Genomic DNA, 19,622 nt, shown 5'->3' with positions numbered 1-19,622 from the left:
GCTACTTGGGCAAGTTACTTCTCAGCTTTCCTCATAAGCCAGAGCAGTGCCTGTGGAGGGACAGGCCCAAAGACCAAGTAACTGATTAAGAGAGAGGTATAGTGTATACCTTGCTTCTTTCCCACTTAATGCACTACAAACTCAGGCTGGCAGCTATAAAGCTGCTAAGCACCACTGCCCCACTGAAGGATGTTATTGTCTACGTGTTGCCTTTCTCCTCCACATGTGGGTGAGATGAAGGGCCGGCCCATCGCCACCTCTGCAATGCTTAATGAAAACAGTTAGTATAAGCAGTCCTTAATTTCATTAGCATTAGTCTTGCTGATCCAACAAAGATTGATTCCCAGACCTTCTCTACAATCCAGCCCAGGAACTTTGGAATCACTGATATACCTTTTTGTCTGTTGAGGAATCTTTCTGGCTCCCCTCTGTACACAGTGGCAAGTTGTAAAGCTGCTTCACTTGTGGGCATTCAAAAAACAATACCACACATGTAGGCTTTTGACTTTCTTCTTTGTGTGAAGATGATGGCAACTTTGTCTAAGCTTACTGTTCCCAACCCTGCTGAAGTCCAGAGACCTCATGTTGTTGTATGTCTCACCTGTAGATGATCATTTTTGGTAGTTCCCATCTAAGCAACATTCCCATACATCACTGATATTTCATTTCTTAACCTGTGCTATATTTACCTCAAAATCCCCCAGCCTCAGACCCTGTTCCTGACCATGTTAATCCAGAGACTGCTTAAGAAGAGTTTTCCCTCTAAGTACCACAGGTTAATCCCTGTGAATTCAAAAGTGTGTGAATTTCAGTGTGTCAAGTTAAGCCTTATATGATACTCAGTGAAATAACCTGTGGGCTCTCCACACATGTACCACCAGTTTGTATGCATGTGGAATGTATCATCTCTCTGAAACTAGATTAGGATCTCAAGGGCAGGGACTTTCTCCTTTGTTTGTGTGTAAAGCTCTGTGTGATGTTTTAGCACCCTGTAAATAATATAATAGGGCTCTGCTCCTTTGCTTCTGTGTTTATATACGAGCAGTCTCAGCCACTGGCATAGACACAGATTAACTCAATATGTGAAGGTGAAGGTTGGATATGGAAGATTTGTCTGATGCAAGTATTTTATTCTGCACAACCTCTAACTGGAAGCTCCAGGTGAAGCAGCTCTTCTAGACTCTGAAAATGCTTACTTGCTTGTATTTGCTGTTCCCAACCTCTAGAAATTGTTTAAAAGGAGCTGGAAGGTTGGAATTCACAAGAAAAAAATATAACTAAAAATAACCACAGAACGAACACTGCTGCTTGAGAAAATACAGAGCACTCTTGTTCAGGGTGGAGGAAAAGATAATTAGAGTGTTATCTTTGAAGGTCAATTGTTTTCTTATTGCTAGTCCAGCTGTCCAAGCAGTCTTCCCACAACGGCCTCTTGGCGAGGGCCATAAATGTGTGGAGCTTGTGCTGTTCTTAGATCTTTTTTTTTTCCCATTGACAAGAGCGAGGTAACCTACCACCCTTTATTGTTCTTGTCAGCCCTGGAATACTGACTATGGTATTAAAGATATCCTGAAGAAACAGAATTTCAGGCCCTGGTAATCTCTTTTCTGCACTAGTGCCTTCTGCCCTTGGGGCATTTACCATGTATGACATTGATGTATTGGGCATAACTGTTACCTCAGCATGTTGCTTACTATGCTCTGTATTAAATTCATGGTCCTCTCTCATCTTCAGTGTCGGATCAAGTCTCCTAATGTCTTAGCATTTAAATTCTTATTAACTGTAAGGCTATGGTGGAAGAAACCGATTGTAGGGGTACAGGGCTGCTTCTCTGCTTCTTTGCACTGGTGATCCTTGAGGCAGTGGGTGCTGATGGCACCAGTACATGGAAGAACCACAAATTGTCTGGCCATGTGTGAGTAGTTAATCTTCATTGGTATGGGGATTTCCCTCCTAAGGAGATACTTTTAAAGCGTTATCCTTGATGACTAAAGCAGTCCAGCTCTTGTCTCCTAAGGTTCAGTTGCTAGTTCAAAGATGTCATGGACATATTCATTAGAAGACACTCTCCACACCATGGGTGTAGATCAGAATAGCATTTAATCAGAAGCAGTCACTTAACACAGTACTTAATTGTTGTTACATGAAGGAGTCAAATCAACCCAGATTAGCACCTAATATCTGGCTTCCTCCTTCACAAAGCTTTTTTTTCTGGCTGGGTTTTTTTTTATGTCTGACTGTTGCAAAAATGAAATCAAAGACTGATTCTGGCTAGTGCTGCGCTGCATTTCCTCTTTTCTTTGATGTATTCAAGATACCCCTTTCCCACCCACTGCTTTTTCCCATCAGGGTTCGTCACATGATAAATCTACTGAAAGTCTTACATTAATCATGCCCTTGTGAATTATCCAGCAACATATTTCCTCTGCCAGTCAGGTTCCCATTTGAAATGACAAAGCCTGTTTGCATTATCACTGATTGCATTCTCACTGGCTTTAGTAGCAGAATAAATGGATTTAGACTGCTTCATTTGTAACTCCGCAGCACGTATTTCCTCCTTTCTCTAATTCTTGAAAGGTAGAAGTCCAGATGAAGCACAGGTGAGGCTGTCCAGAGCTAATTAGAAAAGCCTGCTCTTGGCTGTAGCTATGCAGCAGTGTCCTGCCTTCAGAATCACTCAGGATCCAGATTAAGTTCACCATTACAGTACAATGCTATTACTATAATGTTAGCATTGAATAATCCTAAATTTATTTTTATTTGTTTAAAAAAAATGTCTTAAATAGATTGAATTAAATCAGAGCAATAACTCACCAGCTGAACTGCATATCCAGGGTTCTCATTTCTTCTTTATGAAGACAAACTAATTGAGCTAATAAGTGCAGTGCCAAAGCTTTAAGTAAATAAATGAATATGATAACGTATAGAGGAAAAAAGTTAGGAATTGGATTATTCTAATGGAAACACTTTCTTGTATGTGGGTTAAAGAGATCATTTGAGTTCTCAGATACCCTGATGCAACTCATGTAAGCTATGTAACTATGTAAGCTTTACATATCCCTTTCCCATTCCCTGTCCTTGATGTTTCATTTTACCTGTGCATGAGATTGATCTGTACTTTCAGAGTTACCCTGCTATCTTCAAAGGAAGTGCCCTGCGAAGTGCTAGTCACAGCCCTGCTTCTGAACACAGTTAACTTGAGAGAATGGAGGAATACCTCCGCCCTTGGGAAGCTGCACTGAAACACTGGGCACTGTAATGATTTTAGTAAGCTACTGGACACAGAAAAGCCTTTTAGATATCTACTGGTTTATATCTGTGAGGGGCAAAATTCAAACCTCTTATGAGTCAGCCAGCAGTGCAGCTGGTAGAAAAACACATCCAAGTTTTGTCTGCTTAGGGCTTTATCATTTGGTGGTACAAACTGGTATGAGATTTTGCTCCTGTTGAATTCAGCTAGAGAGGAGCACCCTGCGAAGTCCAAAGCACCTGGCAGCATTGATCTTCACTATGAAAACACACATTTAAGAAGTGAATAGTGATACTGGATGAGGGCACAGCTGCTAGTCTTGTATATTTCCCGAAACTGGAAGTGGGAAGTGTAGTAATACTGCTATGAGACTGTTTCTAACTACTTTCCCATTGAGCTAGGTGAGAATACATATTCCTCCTACCACCACAGCCTTTATGGCATTTTCTCTTAACCACTTAATTCCCTTCAAATTTTCAACACTGCAGATCAAGCTGTATTTCTGATGCTCCATTTCCTTGTACACACGCCAAAACTAGAAGCTAGTAGGTATGCCTTCTGTCTCTAAGCAGGCAGCTTCTGTCACCTTCATTAATTTCCCATTACTCTGCAGCTGCTTTGTAGAGAGCACTTCTCTCAGCAGCAGCAGTACCACCAGTACCACTCTTGTCTCTGCAGTATGCACACTGATGACCCCTTCAGATATGATTAAGAACTCTTGCAGTTTATGATATTTTCCCCTGAGTTCCTTGTTGCAGGCTGTGCTTTTCATACCCTGAGGGCAGTACCTCCATGGATTGCAGGACTCTTTTAATTTTGAATGTTTTCACTTGTTGTCAGGGTCCTGAGAGCACCAGCAAGCCTTGCTCTGTATGACTACCATAGCCCTTATGTGGGTTCCACCATGGACCCTCATCCCAATTTGGCTCTGGCACAGACCCTGGCTGGCCCACCAGGGGATATCCTATGCTTGGCCCCACTGGGCTGCAGGTCTGTGGTGCCCTGGCATGAAGCTGTGTGGTCTTTGTTTTTCCAGTTTCATTTTCGACTCATATCTTGTTATTTCTATCGTCCTCACAGTGTGAGACCATTGTCTGTGTTCCCTGATCTTTAACTCGCTTTGTGTTGAGTTCCTGTGTTTGTGCAACTCCTCCAGCAGATTTTGTTTTTTTTTGTTTTTTTTTTTTTTTGCTCAGGCCCAAAGACATGAGCATGACCTGAGTCCTGCTGGGATTTCAGTTTCTGAGAACTGCCCCAGTTCTTTGCAATACAGTGTGCACAGACCTTTTGGGTTCCCTGCCTATTGCTGGGAAGCATCTCTGCCAGGTGTTTATCTGGTATGCAGGCCTCCTCCAGCTCCTATAATTGCATTTCATAACCTCCTGTACCCGAAATAACTAAAAGCTCTTTAAAATGTCAAATGATCGGAGTCAAAGCCTGTCAGGAATGGAGCTTGTCAGAGACAAAGCTATCTTCTGATTGCCTCCACTTTGCTGGCACCCATTTCTTGCTGATACAGAATGAAGCTCTGTTTAAATCCTTGGCAGTAACCTCCTATCCGTCTCTCTATTTCCCATGAGTTTCTGCTCTGATTGAGATTTGACTTGTTTCATTTTCTTAAGGTATTTTCTGAGTTTGATTTGCCCGAAGGACCGTGTGCTATTCAGCAAACACTTGGAACCAAGGAGGCCAACGACAGTCTGCTCCATCCAGGGTGGAGCTCCCAATCACAGGCTTTACAGAGGCCTAACATGTCCCTTTCCCAGAGCCCTTCAAATACATGATTTCTCACTGTCTGATTGCTTTTGCTTGGGTGTACAAATGGTTATCATGACATTCACTTGGAAGACCAGCTAGAAGAGGGCTGGCCTTGAAGTCTTGTTATTTACCCTTGCTATAAGGTTATTTCTGCACCATTTCTGGAACACATTTTCTGTTGTATGGTAGTGAAAATTCAACATATCACTTTTAGTCATTGGGCTTCAATTTTCTAAGTAACATCAGTTTCTTTTCTGGTTTTATATGCAAGCTACCTACATAAATGAAGATCATAGAATCATAGTATCACAAAGTTGGAAGGACCTATAAGATCATCTAGACCAACCGTCCTCCCTTTACCATACCTACAGAAAAACACTAAATCCTATCTCCTAGCTCCCTATCCAGACGCCTCTTGAACACTGCCAGGGATGGCAACTCCACCACCTCCCTGGGCAGCCATTCCAGCGCCTGACCACTCTCTGAGAGAAAAAGTTCCTTCTTATATCCAACCTAAACCTCATCTGATACAACTTGTGGCCATTTCCTCATGTCCTGTTTGTTGCCTGGGAGAAGAGACCAAGCCCCTCCTCATCACAACCTCCCTTCAAGATGTTGTAGATCTGAACCAAGAGCTCATATCCCCATGTTACTCTGCACATCTAGGGGAGTAATATCTGGGTCACACTGAGTGCAAAGCCCTCTTTCTCACTCTGATAAAAGCAGGAGGCAGACTGAGCTCTACAGGATCAAACGAGGGATAACAACCCCCATCAATCATTCCTCTTTTCCTAGAAAAAGTAATTCATCTGACCTGTCTAGGGCCTTCTAAAGACAGAGAGGCTGTGAGAAAGAGACCTATCTTCTGTCCAAATCTCAAGGCAAAGAATGAATGCTGTTGATATTTCAAAACTTGGTATCTCATTCAGGACTTCTCTACTGGCTGTCCCTGTGTGGTGTGATATTTGTTTACAACTTTGCAATATTCTGTTTTTGTTTTTGTTTTTATTTTTGTTTTTCTCAGAGAAATGTATTGCCTTTTGCTAGCCAAAGCTTTCATTGGACTAATGTCCTGCTAGTTTAAGCCAGCACTGCCCTCTTCTGGAGGTGACAGCAGGTCTTTTCAGCAGAAGTGATAGTCTTGCTCAACACCAGCTTCAGTGGGAACTCACTGCTGACTCGGCAAAATACTTATTCATCTTGCGTATGCAATGTAAAGCATGCGAGTAGTTCTGCTTAGATGCTTAAAGATGTCAAGGTATCAAACTGAAGCCAAAATACCGTGACATTAATAGCTTCAGTAGAAACACACTGAACCACATCTTTGGATGTAAAATCCTGGGAGCAGTTTTTATTTGATACTTGCCAGAAAGTCAAATATTTCATTAGTCTATGACAGTTTGTCCACACTCAGCATCTGCTCTTCAGCCGCCTTATAAGCACACAACCTCTAATCTAGCATCCATAAATGTTTCATAAACCTTACTTCTTTCTGGCAGGGTCCAATTCACAAAAGAGAATAGACACTTGTAGTTGCTGGAGGAGGTGGCTGTAAATCTCAGTTTCCTTGTCAGGAAGAGGCCCAGGTGGACACAATGTCAGTGCCTGTTATGTGCAATCTGAATGCACGCTGTGAGGTGCTGTGCAGTGCTGGCCTCCTGGCAGTGCCCATGAGGGTCTGGGTGTGCCTGGGATGTGTACATAGAACTGACAGCTGGTGGAAAGTGCTTTGAGTTGCACAGCTGAAGTCACAGCCAATACTTGGTGTAGGTGGTGGTTGTGAATGCTTTGAATTTTAAGTTACCAATCAACTTGCATAGACTTTTTGAGCACAGTTTATCTTATGAGTTGTGATGTGCTCAAGTGGCTATAGAGGCTGAGAAGCAGAGTTAGATTAACATTATGATTGTCAACAAGACCAGATTTCTCTTTGAATATTTTATGTTGTACATTTACAGCCCAGAGAAATTTGTACCTTCCCCATAGTGCTGGGTGTACTGAAAAATGTGATGTGTGGAGTTGAAAAGGAAACCCCAAACCAAACCACATCTACAATGTGAAGTATGGTGCTCTATCACTCTGTAGCAATTTCAGCCATGAAATAGTGCTTTTCAAGAATTAATGACAAATGCTGTACAATGTCCTTGCAAGATCTAATGTGTATTCTAATGACACTGCCATGCTAAGAGACTTATGCTGTCGTTCAGTATCTCATTGGTAATTCAGGCTACCCGATGTCTAATTGCCTAAGACAACATGGTCCATTTTTTTTCTTAAATGCAATTGTCTGCCAGAATTGCTAAATAAGTCAGAAATAAATTATATTGATATTTAGTTGAGTCTGAATTTGATATTTTTCACCCTTTCTTTCTGTGAGCTTCCTAAAATTTAGGCATGCCATGTATCAAAAACAGTGGATCTTCTAAACGTTATTATGCCACTGGCATAGGAAAATATTGTATAAGAGATTTTTTTTTTTTTTGTAGGTTTTACTTCCTTACTGGTAATTCTTGAGAATTCTGAGGAATTACACAGATGGTTGAAAGTAAAGAGATTAATTCAGATGAAGAGACCAAGTTCTGAATATTTAACTTACTTTAACTAATTGTTACAATATCTTTGTCCAGTGTACACCAGTGTCAAGGAATGATTGAGCTTTTCCTTTCAGGTTAGTCTCATTTTTCAAAGAGATGGGCATCTTACAAGAAAATGGTTAGCACAGAATGATAGTCTTTCTGATTTTCCTACAGAAAACTTCATTTTCCATTGTGTGAGATGAAATATACAAGGCTTCTCACATTCACCAACAGATATCTCTTCTGCCAGTGTAAATTAGGAGTAGCTCAGTCAAAAGCTGTGAGGCTTGTCTGGTGTGAAACTGCTCTGAAAAGCTGATGCCAGAGTAATAAGAGTTAATAGGAATGTTCCCAGTGACTTGTGTGTGCTGTGAGGTATGTCATGTGTAATGCATAGTAAGTAATAGACTTGTGGGCTGGTTGTAATGGTGAGGAGTAAGAGAATAAGGAGTGGAAAATCTCAAAGGTTAATTTTTTACAAGGAAAGCAGTTGTTATCTTTAGTCTTCATGTAGAGACAGAAGGGAAAAAAGCAGCTTCTCCTCAGGGTCCTTCTTGTTTGTCACAGATCTTTGAGTCAGTAGTTTGCATTCACTTCTACTCCAGTCCTGCCTCCCTGATGTTGTTACTGTATCAGTAGTTTCCCCATCCTTATTAGTAATGCTAATCAGTTTAAATTACATTTAAATTGCTTTTACTGGAAAGAGTTTATGTGAAACTATTGGGAATGCAATTTAAATAGTACCCAGGTATGCTTTATATAGGATTAGTCATACTGGGGATAATCAGGTACCAATTTCTTACAGTAATATCGACAACGTTTTCAGCAGAATTTCCAGTATTTGGGGATTTGAAATAACTATGGATTTGCATAAGGAATTGAGACCCCTCTCTTTTGCTTTCCTTAGCAATCTATAGCAAGATTCTGTAACAAAATGGCTGCTCAACGCCAAGGCGATGCATCACAATGGCCGTGTGCTGCGTGCTGCAGCTATGCTCTGCATTAGCAGGTCTTAGTGATGTGATTCGTCTTGATGGAAGCATATTGTTCTTTTTTCATTTGACAGAATGCTGTTAATTTCTGCTGTAGCATGTTGGAAGATGAAAAGTTTTCGGCTCCTCCATGGTTTATTATAATACAGGCAAAAGCTGTGCGGGTTTTAAAAATAATGTTCGGCCTTCGTTATGTCAAGATTTCATAGTGTTTTGTACAGATTTTTAAAATATTTCTGTGGTTATTATGAGCAGGCAATTACTATGGAAATTATAGACTGCGCTAGAATGTTTGGAGTGAGAAATTATAGATAATTTCTGGTATGTCAGTCCAGTTTCTATGGTAATCTGAATGAGTGTGAATTAATTGCCTGTTGTTGCCATGGTTCTTTATGGTAATTCCAGACCGTTAATGTTTGAAATATACTGAGTTACATTTTATTCATGTTTTTAGGACTTGTTAACATACCTCTTAGGACATTCCAAAGATTACTGTCATCTCATTTACCCTGCTTTTGACTGTCTCAGGATGTTAACATGAGGAGTTGGAAGATAATCTTCTTAAAGAAAATCCCTTGAACAACACTAGTTTTTACTTTACAGTCCAAGCAGAAGTCTATTAAGGCCATTTTCTCATTACTACTCTAGGCTTTAGCTGGAGCCTGAATTCTTTTATGTGTAGTGGTGAGTGGCATGCCATTGTTTTTCGCTTAAAGTTCTCTCCGGCTGTTGCCAACAGATGGAACTGCTACTAGCTTCAGAGATGTCTTGGTATAGTAATGACCAAATCAGTGCAATACCAACATTCAGATCCTCCAAAACAGGAATTTGAAAGGGAAAAAGAATTTTGGAAAATAAATGTATCAGCACAAAAAAGAAAGCACTCCCCAGACCGGTGATATCTTCATGTCTCCTAGATCCATACTGGTAGCTAATGACAGAGAATCACCGTGTGCTAAATAGAAAGGTATAACAGTGAATAATGTGCTGTGCTCTTTCTTAGGGAGTAGTCATTGTGTCTGTGAAAAGAATTCATGGGGAATTTTGGGTATAATTGAAGGATGAAATCTGTATTTCTTTTTGTGTTTAGCAGTGATTTAGCAAAGTATGTGTTATTGTGTAAATTCAAGAGTAGACTGCTATCCAATATCTTATTAACTCCTAGCCCTGTGAGCTTCATAACAGTCTCAGGGCCTGTTCTATTTGTTATTCAGATGAAATTACGTGAAAAACTTGTCTACCTAAGCACCTGTCTTTACCCACCACGAAACTTTGATGACAATGATTGCCTTATGTTAGACGTCACTATTAACACACAACCCTTAAATTAATTAACACTTTTCAGATTGCAAAGTCAAGTGTTCAGGAAATGCCAGTTGAGTTTATAAGTGACAGTATTCAGGTATTTGCCTGCAGAGGCTTAACTCAATCCCCTTGTGCTTTGGCTTTGTGATCCAGCCTTTGATTACATGATCACATACTGTTTTTTCCCACATTCAGTGCCAGGGTGGCCAGTGCTGTCTTTATGAACCAGCAAAATTGATATTTTGCAATCATACTTTCTTCATGGTTGGTGCCAGGATTATTTGTGATGTTCCAGTGAGACAGTGTGGGTGTGTTAAATTCCCTGTTATCTACAAGGGCAGCAAGTATACTTATCACCAGAACATTCTCAGAAAGGTGATTTTTTAAAGGAGAAACAAGATATTGGGAAGGTTCAACATGGCAACTCTTCAAAACCATTATAAGTTTTATGATTAGTTTTTAAATACATCATTTCAGCATTCTAGAAATAATTAAACAGATTTGTTTAACATTTCAAAAGAAATCTTCGAAACTTCATTGTTAGAGAGCAGTACGTCTTTAGTAACCATCTTAAAAGCAAACAAGAAACTCCAGAAAAAGACAGAAATTATTATGTAACACACACATCACAGTAACAGGCAGTTGTTAGACTGAACAAAATGGTTTGAGTTAATCTCAAGTAAAATGTATTGATGCTCACAATTGGAAAGTATCTGTTTTGACTGGATTTTAGTCAGTTTCTTGTTGATTTCCTTGTTTTAGTTGGTGCGCTCAGAAATCGGTTCTTTTTGCAGTAAGGTGTAACAGTAATAGATAGCAGTAGTAGATTCTCTGTTCATAAAAAAGAAATTACAAGGTGTTTTTCTTGCTGTGTGTAAGTAATTGTTGATGGGAAATAGCTTGTTTTGGTGTAGGAGAGCTTTTCAGCTTTGCTAGCAAAAGTGGAAGAAGATATAAAGATGAAATTTATAGATTCTGTCATAATTAAAAGGGAATTGCTTAGCAGTGACCTCAGAAAATATTATAAAAGATGTTATGGTAAGTCACTATTTCCTGTGACTTTTTGGAGTAAACTAAAGCTTTCTTTTTTGTTTGTATCTTTGTTTTAAATGCTTTATTTTTAAACAGGTATTAAAGTCATATCTGACAGAGAAAAAAATCCAATGAATCCATATTTTTAAGGATAATAGAGTGCCTGCACTCAGCACTGATTACCTATTGTTCCAATAAACGACTTGACTCACAAAATCACAGATTATCTATGGATGGAAAAGACCTCAAAGATCAACAAGACTGCCAAGCTGTTTTCCACCATCTATCAGCATTTCTGCTCTGACACCATACCTACATCTCCCTTCCTTTAGTTTAAAACCATTCTCCCTTGTCTATCACTATTTACCCGTTTATAAAGCTGATTTCTCGGGACAGCTGGGGCATCAGGCCTAGCCTGTGTGGGTGCATGAAAGGCAGATCCTGCTGGATCAACCGGATCAGTATGATCAAGTGATCCGCCTGGTGGATGAGGCAAGGGCTGTTGACGTGGTCTACCTACACTTCAGCAGAGCCTTTGACGCTGTCTCCCACTGTTTTTTCCTGGAGAAACTGGCATCTCGAGGCTTGGATGGGATAAGGACTGGCTGAAGGGCTGGGCTTAGAGAGGTGAAGAGTGGAGTTATATCCATCTGGTGACCCATCCCAAGTGGTGTCCCTGTGAGAGTCAGACTGTGCTTTTCTGTTGTCATGCTTTTAGGATTTTTCTTATCCCCACTGTCAGCAGCCCTGGGGCTGCCCACGTGTCCCAAACACAGCGACGGCCCCAAGATGTCAGAAACACAGAATCACAGAATGACCCGGGCTTGAAGGGACCTCAAGGATCATGAAGTTCCAACCCCTCTGCCTGGCAGGGCCACCAAACATACACCTTTACTAGATCAGGTTGCCCAGGGCCCCGTCCAACCTGGTCTTGAACACCTCCAAGGACAGGGCATCCACAACCTCCCTGGGCAGCCTGTTCCAGGGCCTAACCATTCTCCTAGTAAAGAACTTCCTCCTAACATCCAACCTAAATCTTGCCTCTTTTAACTTAAAACCATTTCCCCTAATCCTGCTATTGTCAGCCCTTTCGAAGAGTTTACTCCCCTCCTGAGAGTAAGTTCCCTTCAGGTATTGAAAGGCTGCAATGAGGTCACCCCGCAAACTTCTCTTCTCCAGGCTGAACAAACCCAACTCCCCCAGCCTGTCCTCATAGGGGAGGTGCTCCAGCCCCCTATCATCTTCATGGCCCTTCTCTGGACCCTTTCCAAAATCTCCGGGCTGCAGCTGCCAGCCTGGCTTCCTCCACGTTGTGCGTTGGAAACGTTGAGCCCTGCTAGAGTCGTGGTCAGAACCAACTCAGCCTGAAGCGGGCTGCGGGGAGGAAGGAATGGGTTGGGTGCTATGGGAGGGAAGCCCGTGGATCCAGGCCCTAAGGCTGCCCACTTTGGGAAAGGCAGAGAAGAACAAAACTGACAGTGATATTTAGGGATTAATTTTTATTGTGATGGATTCAGATGATATTATTTAGGATTCAGATGACATGGGGTATGATTCAGATGATGTTGGATAGGCCTCAGATGACATTGTTTATGATTCAGATGATGTTGTATAGGCCTCAGATGACATTGTTTAGGATTCAGATGATGTTATATAGGCCTCGGATGACATTGGTTAGGCTGTGGAGCTTGTTCACGGCCGCTCCTATGGCATCAGTAGAGCCGGCTGGTGACACGCTGGGCCCGGCGTGGTACCCGGGAGCGGCTCCGCCCCTGGGCTGGTCCTCTCCTCCTGGAGCGGCTTCCGCGGCGTCTCCGGGGCTGGCTGTTGGTCTGCGCAGCCCGACGATGGAGAGGCGAGCGGCTTCGAGTCCGGGCCCGCCTTGGCCGTGTGGATGGGCTTCTGTCGGCTGCTGCGGAAGCCCTGGAGGACCCCTGTGCTCCCCGTGTGGTGTAGCTGCGGGTGCCGCTCTGAGCACTTGGGGTTGGTGTCTGCCGGCTCCCACGGCGTGTTTGGGGCCGGCTCTGAGCTTCTGGGGCCCGGCGCTGCAACGGAGAGCGGCTTCTTGTCCGGGCCCGCTGTCCCTGCCTGCACCTGAGGTTGTATCCAGGTGCAGGGCAGTGCCTCGAGGACCGAGATGTCCCCTGGCTGTCAGAGTCTGGGGTGCTGCTCTCAGCAATCAGGGCAGCATGATGGCTGCTCCCACAGCACCCTTGCAACTCATGACATGAGTTGCCAGTGCGATGTAAACGCCGGCCGAGTCTCCTCCATTGTGGCCTGCGCCGGCTGGACAGGCCAGGGGTCTCAGGCAAACGGGAACTGTGAGCTGTCCCCGGTGGTGCCTGGCTGGTGGTTGTTGTAGAGCTGCTGCTCTCTCTCTCGGTGGAGCCTCGGGATGGCTGCTGTCCATGCTGGCTGGTGGTTCTGAGGCCAGCAAGACGTGAGCTGGTGCTGGAGGCTGTAAGGGGAGACAGGAAGGTGAGCAGGATGGAATTCCAGCCATGGGGTGGAACTGGCTGCCACTTGTCCCGGGCTGGAAGGATTTGAGCAGGGCCGCCCTGCTCAATGACCCCAGCCCAGCAGCACGTGGCTGTTTGCCTCTTACCGGTGCCCTCTCCAGCACAGGCGTTGCACTCCCATCTGGTTGTGCTGTTACTCAAGAGGGAACAACGCCGGTGTGTCCCTCGTACAGCACAGGAGCTGCAGAAGAGCAGCTCCCAGGGCCTGTGGAAAGCAACGGGTTGTGTCCGTAAGGACAAATTGCCCTGAGCCAGGGAGTGACCAGCACAGCTCTGGTGCTCAGTCTGTGCTCCCCCAGCCCGTGGTGAGGCTGCGATGCCACGCAGAGCCCCAGAGGGCAGCTGAGGTCACTCACCCCTCTCCTGACTGCTCCCTGCCTTGGGGGTAAAGGCAGCTGCTGGCATCGCAGCGTTGGTGCCGAACTGCCAGTGCTGCATAGGCGTTGTTGTCCTCCCATGTTGGATTTCTGCCAGAGAAGGGAGGGAATGTGATGAGCACTCACTGGCCCAGGACTAAAACTAACCCATGAAATCCATCCCCATCCATCTTATCCCTGGTTTCAGTTTCCCAATGGCACTGTGGCCCATGTTAATGGCTGCCAGGGGCCAGGCCTGCCGGAGCAGTCCTTGGGCGGGCACAGCTCTTGTGCCCTCACACCTCAAGAGCTGGCTGAAAGACACCAACCTGATTGGGATTCGGATCCCCATAGTGAGCATGTCTCGTAGAAACGAGTTCATGTCTCGGCACTGGGGGCACTGGAAGCAGTAAATCCCCGCGCTTAGGGCCTGTTCCTGCAGCAGAAACACAAGCAGTGTGAGTGTGAGCCGGGCCTGGTGCTGCTGAGCGCCTGCGGTGCCTGTGGGGCAAGGGGAGGGCTCCTACCTGGATGCAGGCCCGGTGGAACCAGGCGTGTTGGCAGGCTGGGCACACCATGGTGCTGTACGACGTGCTGTCACCTACAGGCTCCATGCAGATGATGCAGGTCGTGTCCGCCTCCGGTGCTGCCTGCGCTGCCTGCTGCGGGCGGTGCTCACAGCAGAAGGACCTGGGGGAAGATGGAAGGGATGGGTGAGGTGTGAAGGGCTGCGAGGAGGGCAGAGGAACGGGAAGGAGCCCCAGGCCTTGGCTCTGGCTCTTTCTGTCTGCTGGGAAGTGCCACAGCGCGTTCCTCGCTGCTTTGGCTGGTGCTGACAGCAGGGTTGGAGGCCCACACGCGACACCTGGCAGCCCTTACCTGAGCGCTCCAGAGTACTGTGTAACACATTGACCCTCATAGGCGCAGGGGAGATGGAAGCTCCGCTCACATCCCGGCTCTGCGCAGGTGATGCTGGCCCCCGAACCGCCACAGACGAAGCAGAGCTGGAAAGAGCAGAGCAGCCCCCATCAGCTGCAGGCTCAGGGCCTACGCAGAGGGCCCCGCACCTCTGGGCAGGGCGCAGGATGCGGGCAGGGCTGGGTGGCACTCTGCAGAGCTGCCTGGTGAACAGGGCTGGTCTGCAAGAGCAGGAATTTCTCCGGGAGCTGGGAAGAGGGGCTGGGATTGCTTTCTTGGGACCAGGCTAAGCTCTCCTGGCACCAAGCTCCCTGTTCCGGTGCTGTGCTCACCGTCTGCTCTGCCTCCCTCACTGCGCGTGTCAGGTCTTCTACACGATAGCGTGGCTCACTGTAACCTTGTGAGTGTTCACAAAGACCGTTGGCAAATCTCTGTACAGGAGGAAAGAGCATAGTCCAGTTAGGGCAGAAAGGAGGGAATCACTGGTTGGAGGAAGGTGGCAGGAGCCACGAGGGAACTCACCGCACAAAACTCATGGAAATGCAATCTACGAATCCTCTGTCTGCGGCCGAGGATGCCCAAGTTCTCATCCACTAGGCCACAGAGCACGCATGCTGGAGAGGAGAGAGTAACAGCAGTGAGCGCCTTGCAGGGCCAGGTGCCCCCGGGGCTGTCCCAGGGGCTGCTCTGTGCCGGCTGTGCCAGCTGAGGGACAGGGCCTGAGGCTGTGGATGCAGGGATACTTTGCTCTCACCTGGCTCTAGTGAGCCATCATCCTCCTGTGTCTCCGCGCGCACTGTGCGCGTCGACCGCAACCACGTGCAGAGTGTCTGTCCCATCACTGCTGGGCTTCGTCCTCTGCGTGCAAACCTATGGGAGAATCGGGACGAGTCTGAGTTGGCAGCTCAGGCCCCCGAGCGCTGGGGAACCCTCCTCCCTGGGCAGCCTCAGGCAGCCCCTTCCTCCCTGCTCTACTCACCAAGTCGCACTGAGCTGGGCCTGAGCCCCGCAGCCTCAGCTCTGCTCCACAGCCCCCGTGTCACAATGGCCGTTCCGTGCCACCCTCTGTGACGCCATCACACCTCACAGGGCTGAGGTCACCCAAGCAGGAGGGCGGCGGCTCTTGCAGCCAGCGCACAGTGAGGGGCCCAGTGCCGGACACAGCCCTGCTGGAATCCGGAATGTTGGTGCTGCCAGAGGCACTGGGCGGCACATCCACCCTGCTGTCCGCATCTGGACGCTACGGGGCCTGTGGCTCCAGCAGAATCCCAGTTGAGTGTTTAAGTGTTGCCATGATGTTCTCCAGGCTCTGCTTGTGGGCTGTTGGCCGCTGATTACCTCTCGTTCCAATAAATGACTCGACTCACAGAATCACAGAATCTCTGTGGTTGGCAAAGACCTCTAAGATCACCAAGTCCCACTGACCACCCCCCAGCTGCCCACTGCCCATGTCCCTCAGGCAGGACCTCATCCCCACCCTTCTGGAGCATCTCCATGGACACTGACTCCCTCTGCTCCTTGGGCAGCTGTGCAGTTCCCAACCGCTTTCCCGCACAGATGTTTAACCTAATATCCAACGGGGGGGACCTCCCCTGCTGCAACTTGTGGCCGTTTCCTCTGGTCCCGTCGCTGTTACCTGGGTGAACAGGCCGACCTCGCTACAACCTCCTTTCAGGGAATTACATGAAGTGAGGCCTCCCCTGAGCCTTCTCTGAACTGAGCAATCCCAGTTCACTGCGCCGCTCCTCATGGGACTCTTCTTCCAGACCCTTTCCTGCCCCGTTGCCCCCATGTCTTTCTTGCAGTGAGCAGCCCAGAGCTGCACACAGTACACTTTTCATGTCATCACCGCTGCTGATAGTATTTTATGCTGTCTTGAGGGCTTTAAATTCCTTATGAAGAGGAAGAACGCTGGAGTTGCGGGTGTCAGTGATGTCAACTGAAGTGCATCTGCAGCAATGCGCACAGCATCTGCTAGAAACAGGGGGAGCTGGAAGCCATTGTGCAGCAGGAAAACCGTGACTTGGTCCCTGTGTATCCCTGTCAAGTGTTTAAGTGTTGCCATGATGTTCTCCAGTCTTTTCCTGTGGGCTGTTGGCCACTGATTACCTCTCATTCCAATAAATTATATAATCATAGAATTACCCAGGTTGGTAAAGTCCTTGATGATCGTCAAATCCAACTGCAGCCTAACCAGTACCCTAACTCTAAAAACCCTCCTCTAAATCATATCCCCGAGCACCACATCCAAACAGCTCTTAAAGACATCCAGGGATGGCGATTCAAGGAGCCTATTCCAGTAGTTAACTACCCTTTCTCTAAAGTTCTTCCTAATATCCAACCTAAACTTGCCCTGGCACAACTTGAGGCCATTTCCCCTCATCCTGTCATGTCACTAGTGAGAAGAGACTTGCCCCACTCTCACTGTAAGAACCTTTCAGGTACTGGAAGAGGGCAATAAGGTCTCCCCTCAGCCTCCGTTTCCCCAGACTGAACAGTCCCAGCTTCCTTAGCCTCTTTTCATAGGGCTGATTCTCCAAGCCCTTCACAAGCCTCATTGCCCTTCTCTGGACCTGCTCCAGTACCTCCATGTGTTTCCTGTGCTGAGGTGCCCAAAACTGAACACAGTACTCGAAGTGAGGCCTCACCCATGCCAAGTACAGGGGCAGGATGACTTCCCTATTCCTGCTCACCACACCATTCTTGATGCAAGCCAGAATGCCTTTGGCCCTCTTGGCCACCTGGGCACACTGCTGGCTCATATTCAGCCGACTGTCCATCAGCACACCAAGGTCCCTTTCTGTCTGGGAGCTTTCCAGCCACACCTCCCCAAGCCTGTAGGGTTGCCTGGGGTTGTTGTGACCAAAGTGCAGGACCCAACACTTGGACCTATATAAACTCATGCCGTTAACCTTGGCCCATCGATCAAGTCTATCCAGGTCCCTCTGTAGCGCCCTTTTCCCCTCAGGCAGATCAACACTCCCTCCCAACTTAGTGTCATCTGCGAACTTACAGAGGGTGCACTCAATCCCCTCATCCAGATCATTAATGAAGATGTTAAACAGAAGCGACCCAAGCACTGAGCCTTGGGGGATGCCGCTTGTGACCGGCCGGCAACTGGATTCCACTCCACTGACCACAACTCTCTGGGCCCGGCCATCCAGCCAGCTCTTTACCTAGTGGAGCATGTGCCCATCCAAACCATGGGCAGCCAGCTTCTCTACCAGAATGTTATGGGGGACAGTGTCAAAGGCCTTACTGAAGTCCAGGTAGACCACATCGACAGCCTTACCTTCATCTACCAAGCGGGACACTTTGTCATAGAATGAAATCAGGTTAGCCAGGCAGGATCTACCGTCCATAAACCCATGCTGACTAGGCCTGATCCCTTGGCTGACCTTTAGTTGTTCCATGATGATACCTGAGATTATCCTTTCCATAACCTTCCTGGGCACCAAGGTGAGACTGATGGGTCTGTTGCTGCCAGGATCATCTTTCCGGCCCTTTTTGAAGATGGGCGTCACATTTGCCAGCCTCCAATCCACTGGGACATCCCCAGTCAGCCAAGACTGCCGAAAAATTATGGAGAGTGGTTTGGCAACCACATCCGCCAGCTCCCTCAGCACTCTAGGGTGCAAGCCATCCAGCCCCAGGGTGCAAACCATCCAGCCCCAAACAAGCATATGCAGTTTTTAAAAAATGTTTATTTACCTGTAGTATCTGATAACAGAGCTTGCCTGGGTAAAATAGCAGTGTGATTTATCCCATAAGCTTCAGTAAATATTGCTGCAGCTGTGTGCTCTAGGCCACTGAACAGAAAAGAAAAGAGATATTAATTGTATCCTTTAACATGACCAAGACGCACATTTACTGAATTATAGTAATCAAATAGTATGCGTCCTTTAAAAAAACAATTTAAAATAGAAACAGGGCTGTCAAAAAAGCTTGTGTAGGGTATTGTGCACTGGATATTTTCCTCCTCAAAGACCTTGTCATTCTTTATACCAGTTGTCACACTGTCAATGCTAAGATTTGATTAATGTGCAAGAAAACAGGTAGAAAATGCAGATGGAAAATCTGCACTTTGGTTAGGGGATTTGGGTTCTTTGTTTGGCCATGAGTAAGGGTGAGTGAGGATTTCAGAGTGGAATGAATGTTAATATGACTGCATATGCTTGTTTGCTTCCAGAGCATGTAGTTAAATCTGAACCAATCAGATCATTTTTCAGGAGTTAGCTGAATCAAACCGATGGATTTGATGTAGCTGTGTCTTTGGCCATTGCTGTCGTAATTTCACTTGGGAAGGTGACATCTCAGGTTGGATATTATGAAAAATTTCCTCTCAGAAGGAATAGTGAGGCACTGAAACAGACTACACAGAGAGGTGGTGGAGTCACTGTTCCTGGAGGTCTCCATGAAATATGTAAATGTGGCACAGAGGGACGTGGTGAGTGGGCATAGTGGTGATGAGCTAATGGTTGGACTAGGTGATTTTAGATGTCTTTTCCAACCTGAAGGATTCTATAATTTTATGAAATATTTTTGCCACCTTAAGCTCTTCTTTTTTTTGTGCTTGTAGCACTTTTCCTTCATCATCTCCAGATAAAACTGTGGTGGTTGTAAGCAAGAGGAACAGATTAACACATCTGGCATATCAAGCAATGATCATCATTTAGGATATATAATGTCTGCATATTTAATAACTTTCTAGCTTTACCATAGTGCAAGCATAGTTGTTGGTTTTCTTTTGCTGAGCATTTTGCCTCATTCTTTTTTTTTTTTTTTTTTCCTCGCATGTCATTACTATAGCAATGCAAATTTTCTCTTCAAATAAGTTAAGCATTTTGAATAATTATCTTCTTTCCTACCATAAGTTTCAAAAGAAAATCAAGAAAACACTAGTTGCTGTATTTTTT

At 45.9% G+C, this 19,622-nt stretch overlaps 1 protein-coding gene across 1 annotated transcript; it reads right to left on the bottom strand.

Moving 5' to 3' along the window:
* Positions 1-12,625: 12,625 nt before the first annotated feature.
* LOC107309588 (PHD finger protein 7-like) lies at positions 12,626-15,863 on the bottom strand. The gene is made up of 9 exons (XM_015854506.2): positions 15,461-15,863; positions 15,229-15,320; positions 15,039-15,137; positions 14,668-14,792; positions 14,316-14,478; positions 14,118-14,224; positions 13,789-13,899; positions 13,519-13,637; positions 12,626-13,371 (listed from the first exon to the last, which is right to left on the bottom strand). The coding sequence occupies exons 1-9, from the start codon at positions 15,543-15,545 to the stop codon at positions 12,626-12,628; spliced, it is 1,647 nt and encodes a 548-aa protein (XP_015709992.2). The 5' UTR covers positions 15,546-15,863.
* Between the last annotated feature and the right edge of the window lie 3,759 nt (positions 15,864-19,622).

Source organism: Coturnix japonica, chromosome 2 (genome assembly GCF_001577835.2).
Source record: "Coturnix japonica isolate 7356 chromosome 2, Coturnix japonica 2.1, whole genome shotgun sequence".
In the NCBI taxonomy this organism is placed as follows: Eukaryota; Metazoa; Chordata; class Aves; order Galliformes; family Phasianidae; genus Coturnix; species Coturnix japonica.
This window is presented reverse-complemented; position numbering and strand designations above follow the sequence as displayed.

Coding starts and splice junctions, on each gene's coding strand:
- LOC107309588 (XM_015854506.2), bottom strand. CDS start 15,545: ATGGGACAGACACTCTGCACGTGGTTGCGGTCGACGCGCACAGTGCGC. Junction 15,321..15,460: donor TGATGGCTCACTAGAGCCAG/GTGAGAGCAAAG, acceptor TCTCCTCTCCAG/CATGCGTGCTCTGTGGCCTA. Junction 15,138..15,228: donor ATTTCCATGAGTTTTGTGCG/GTGAGTTCCCTC, acceptor CCTCCTGTACAG/AGATTTGCCAACGGTCTTTG.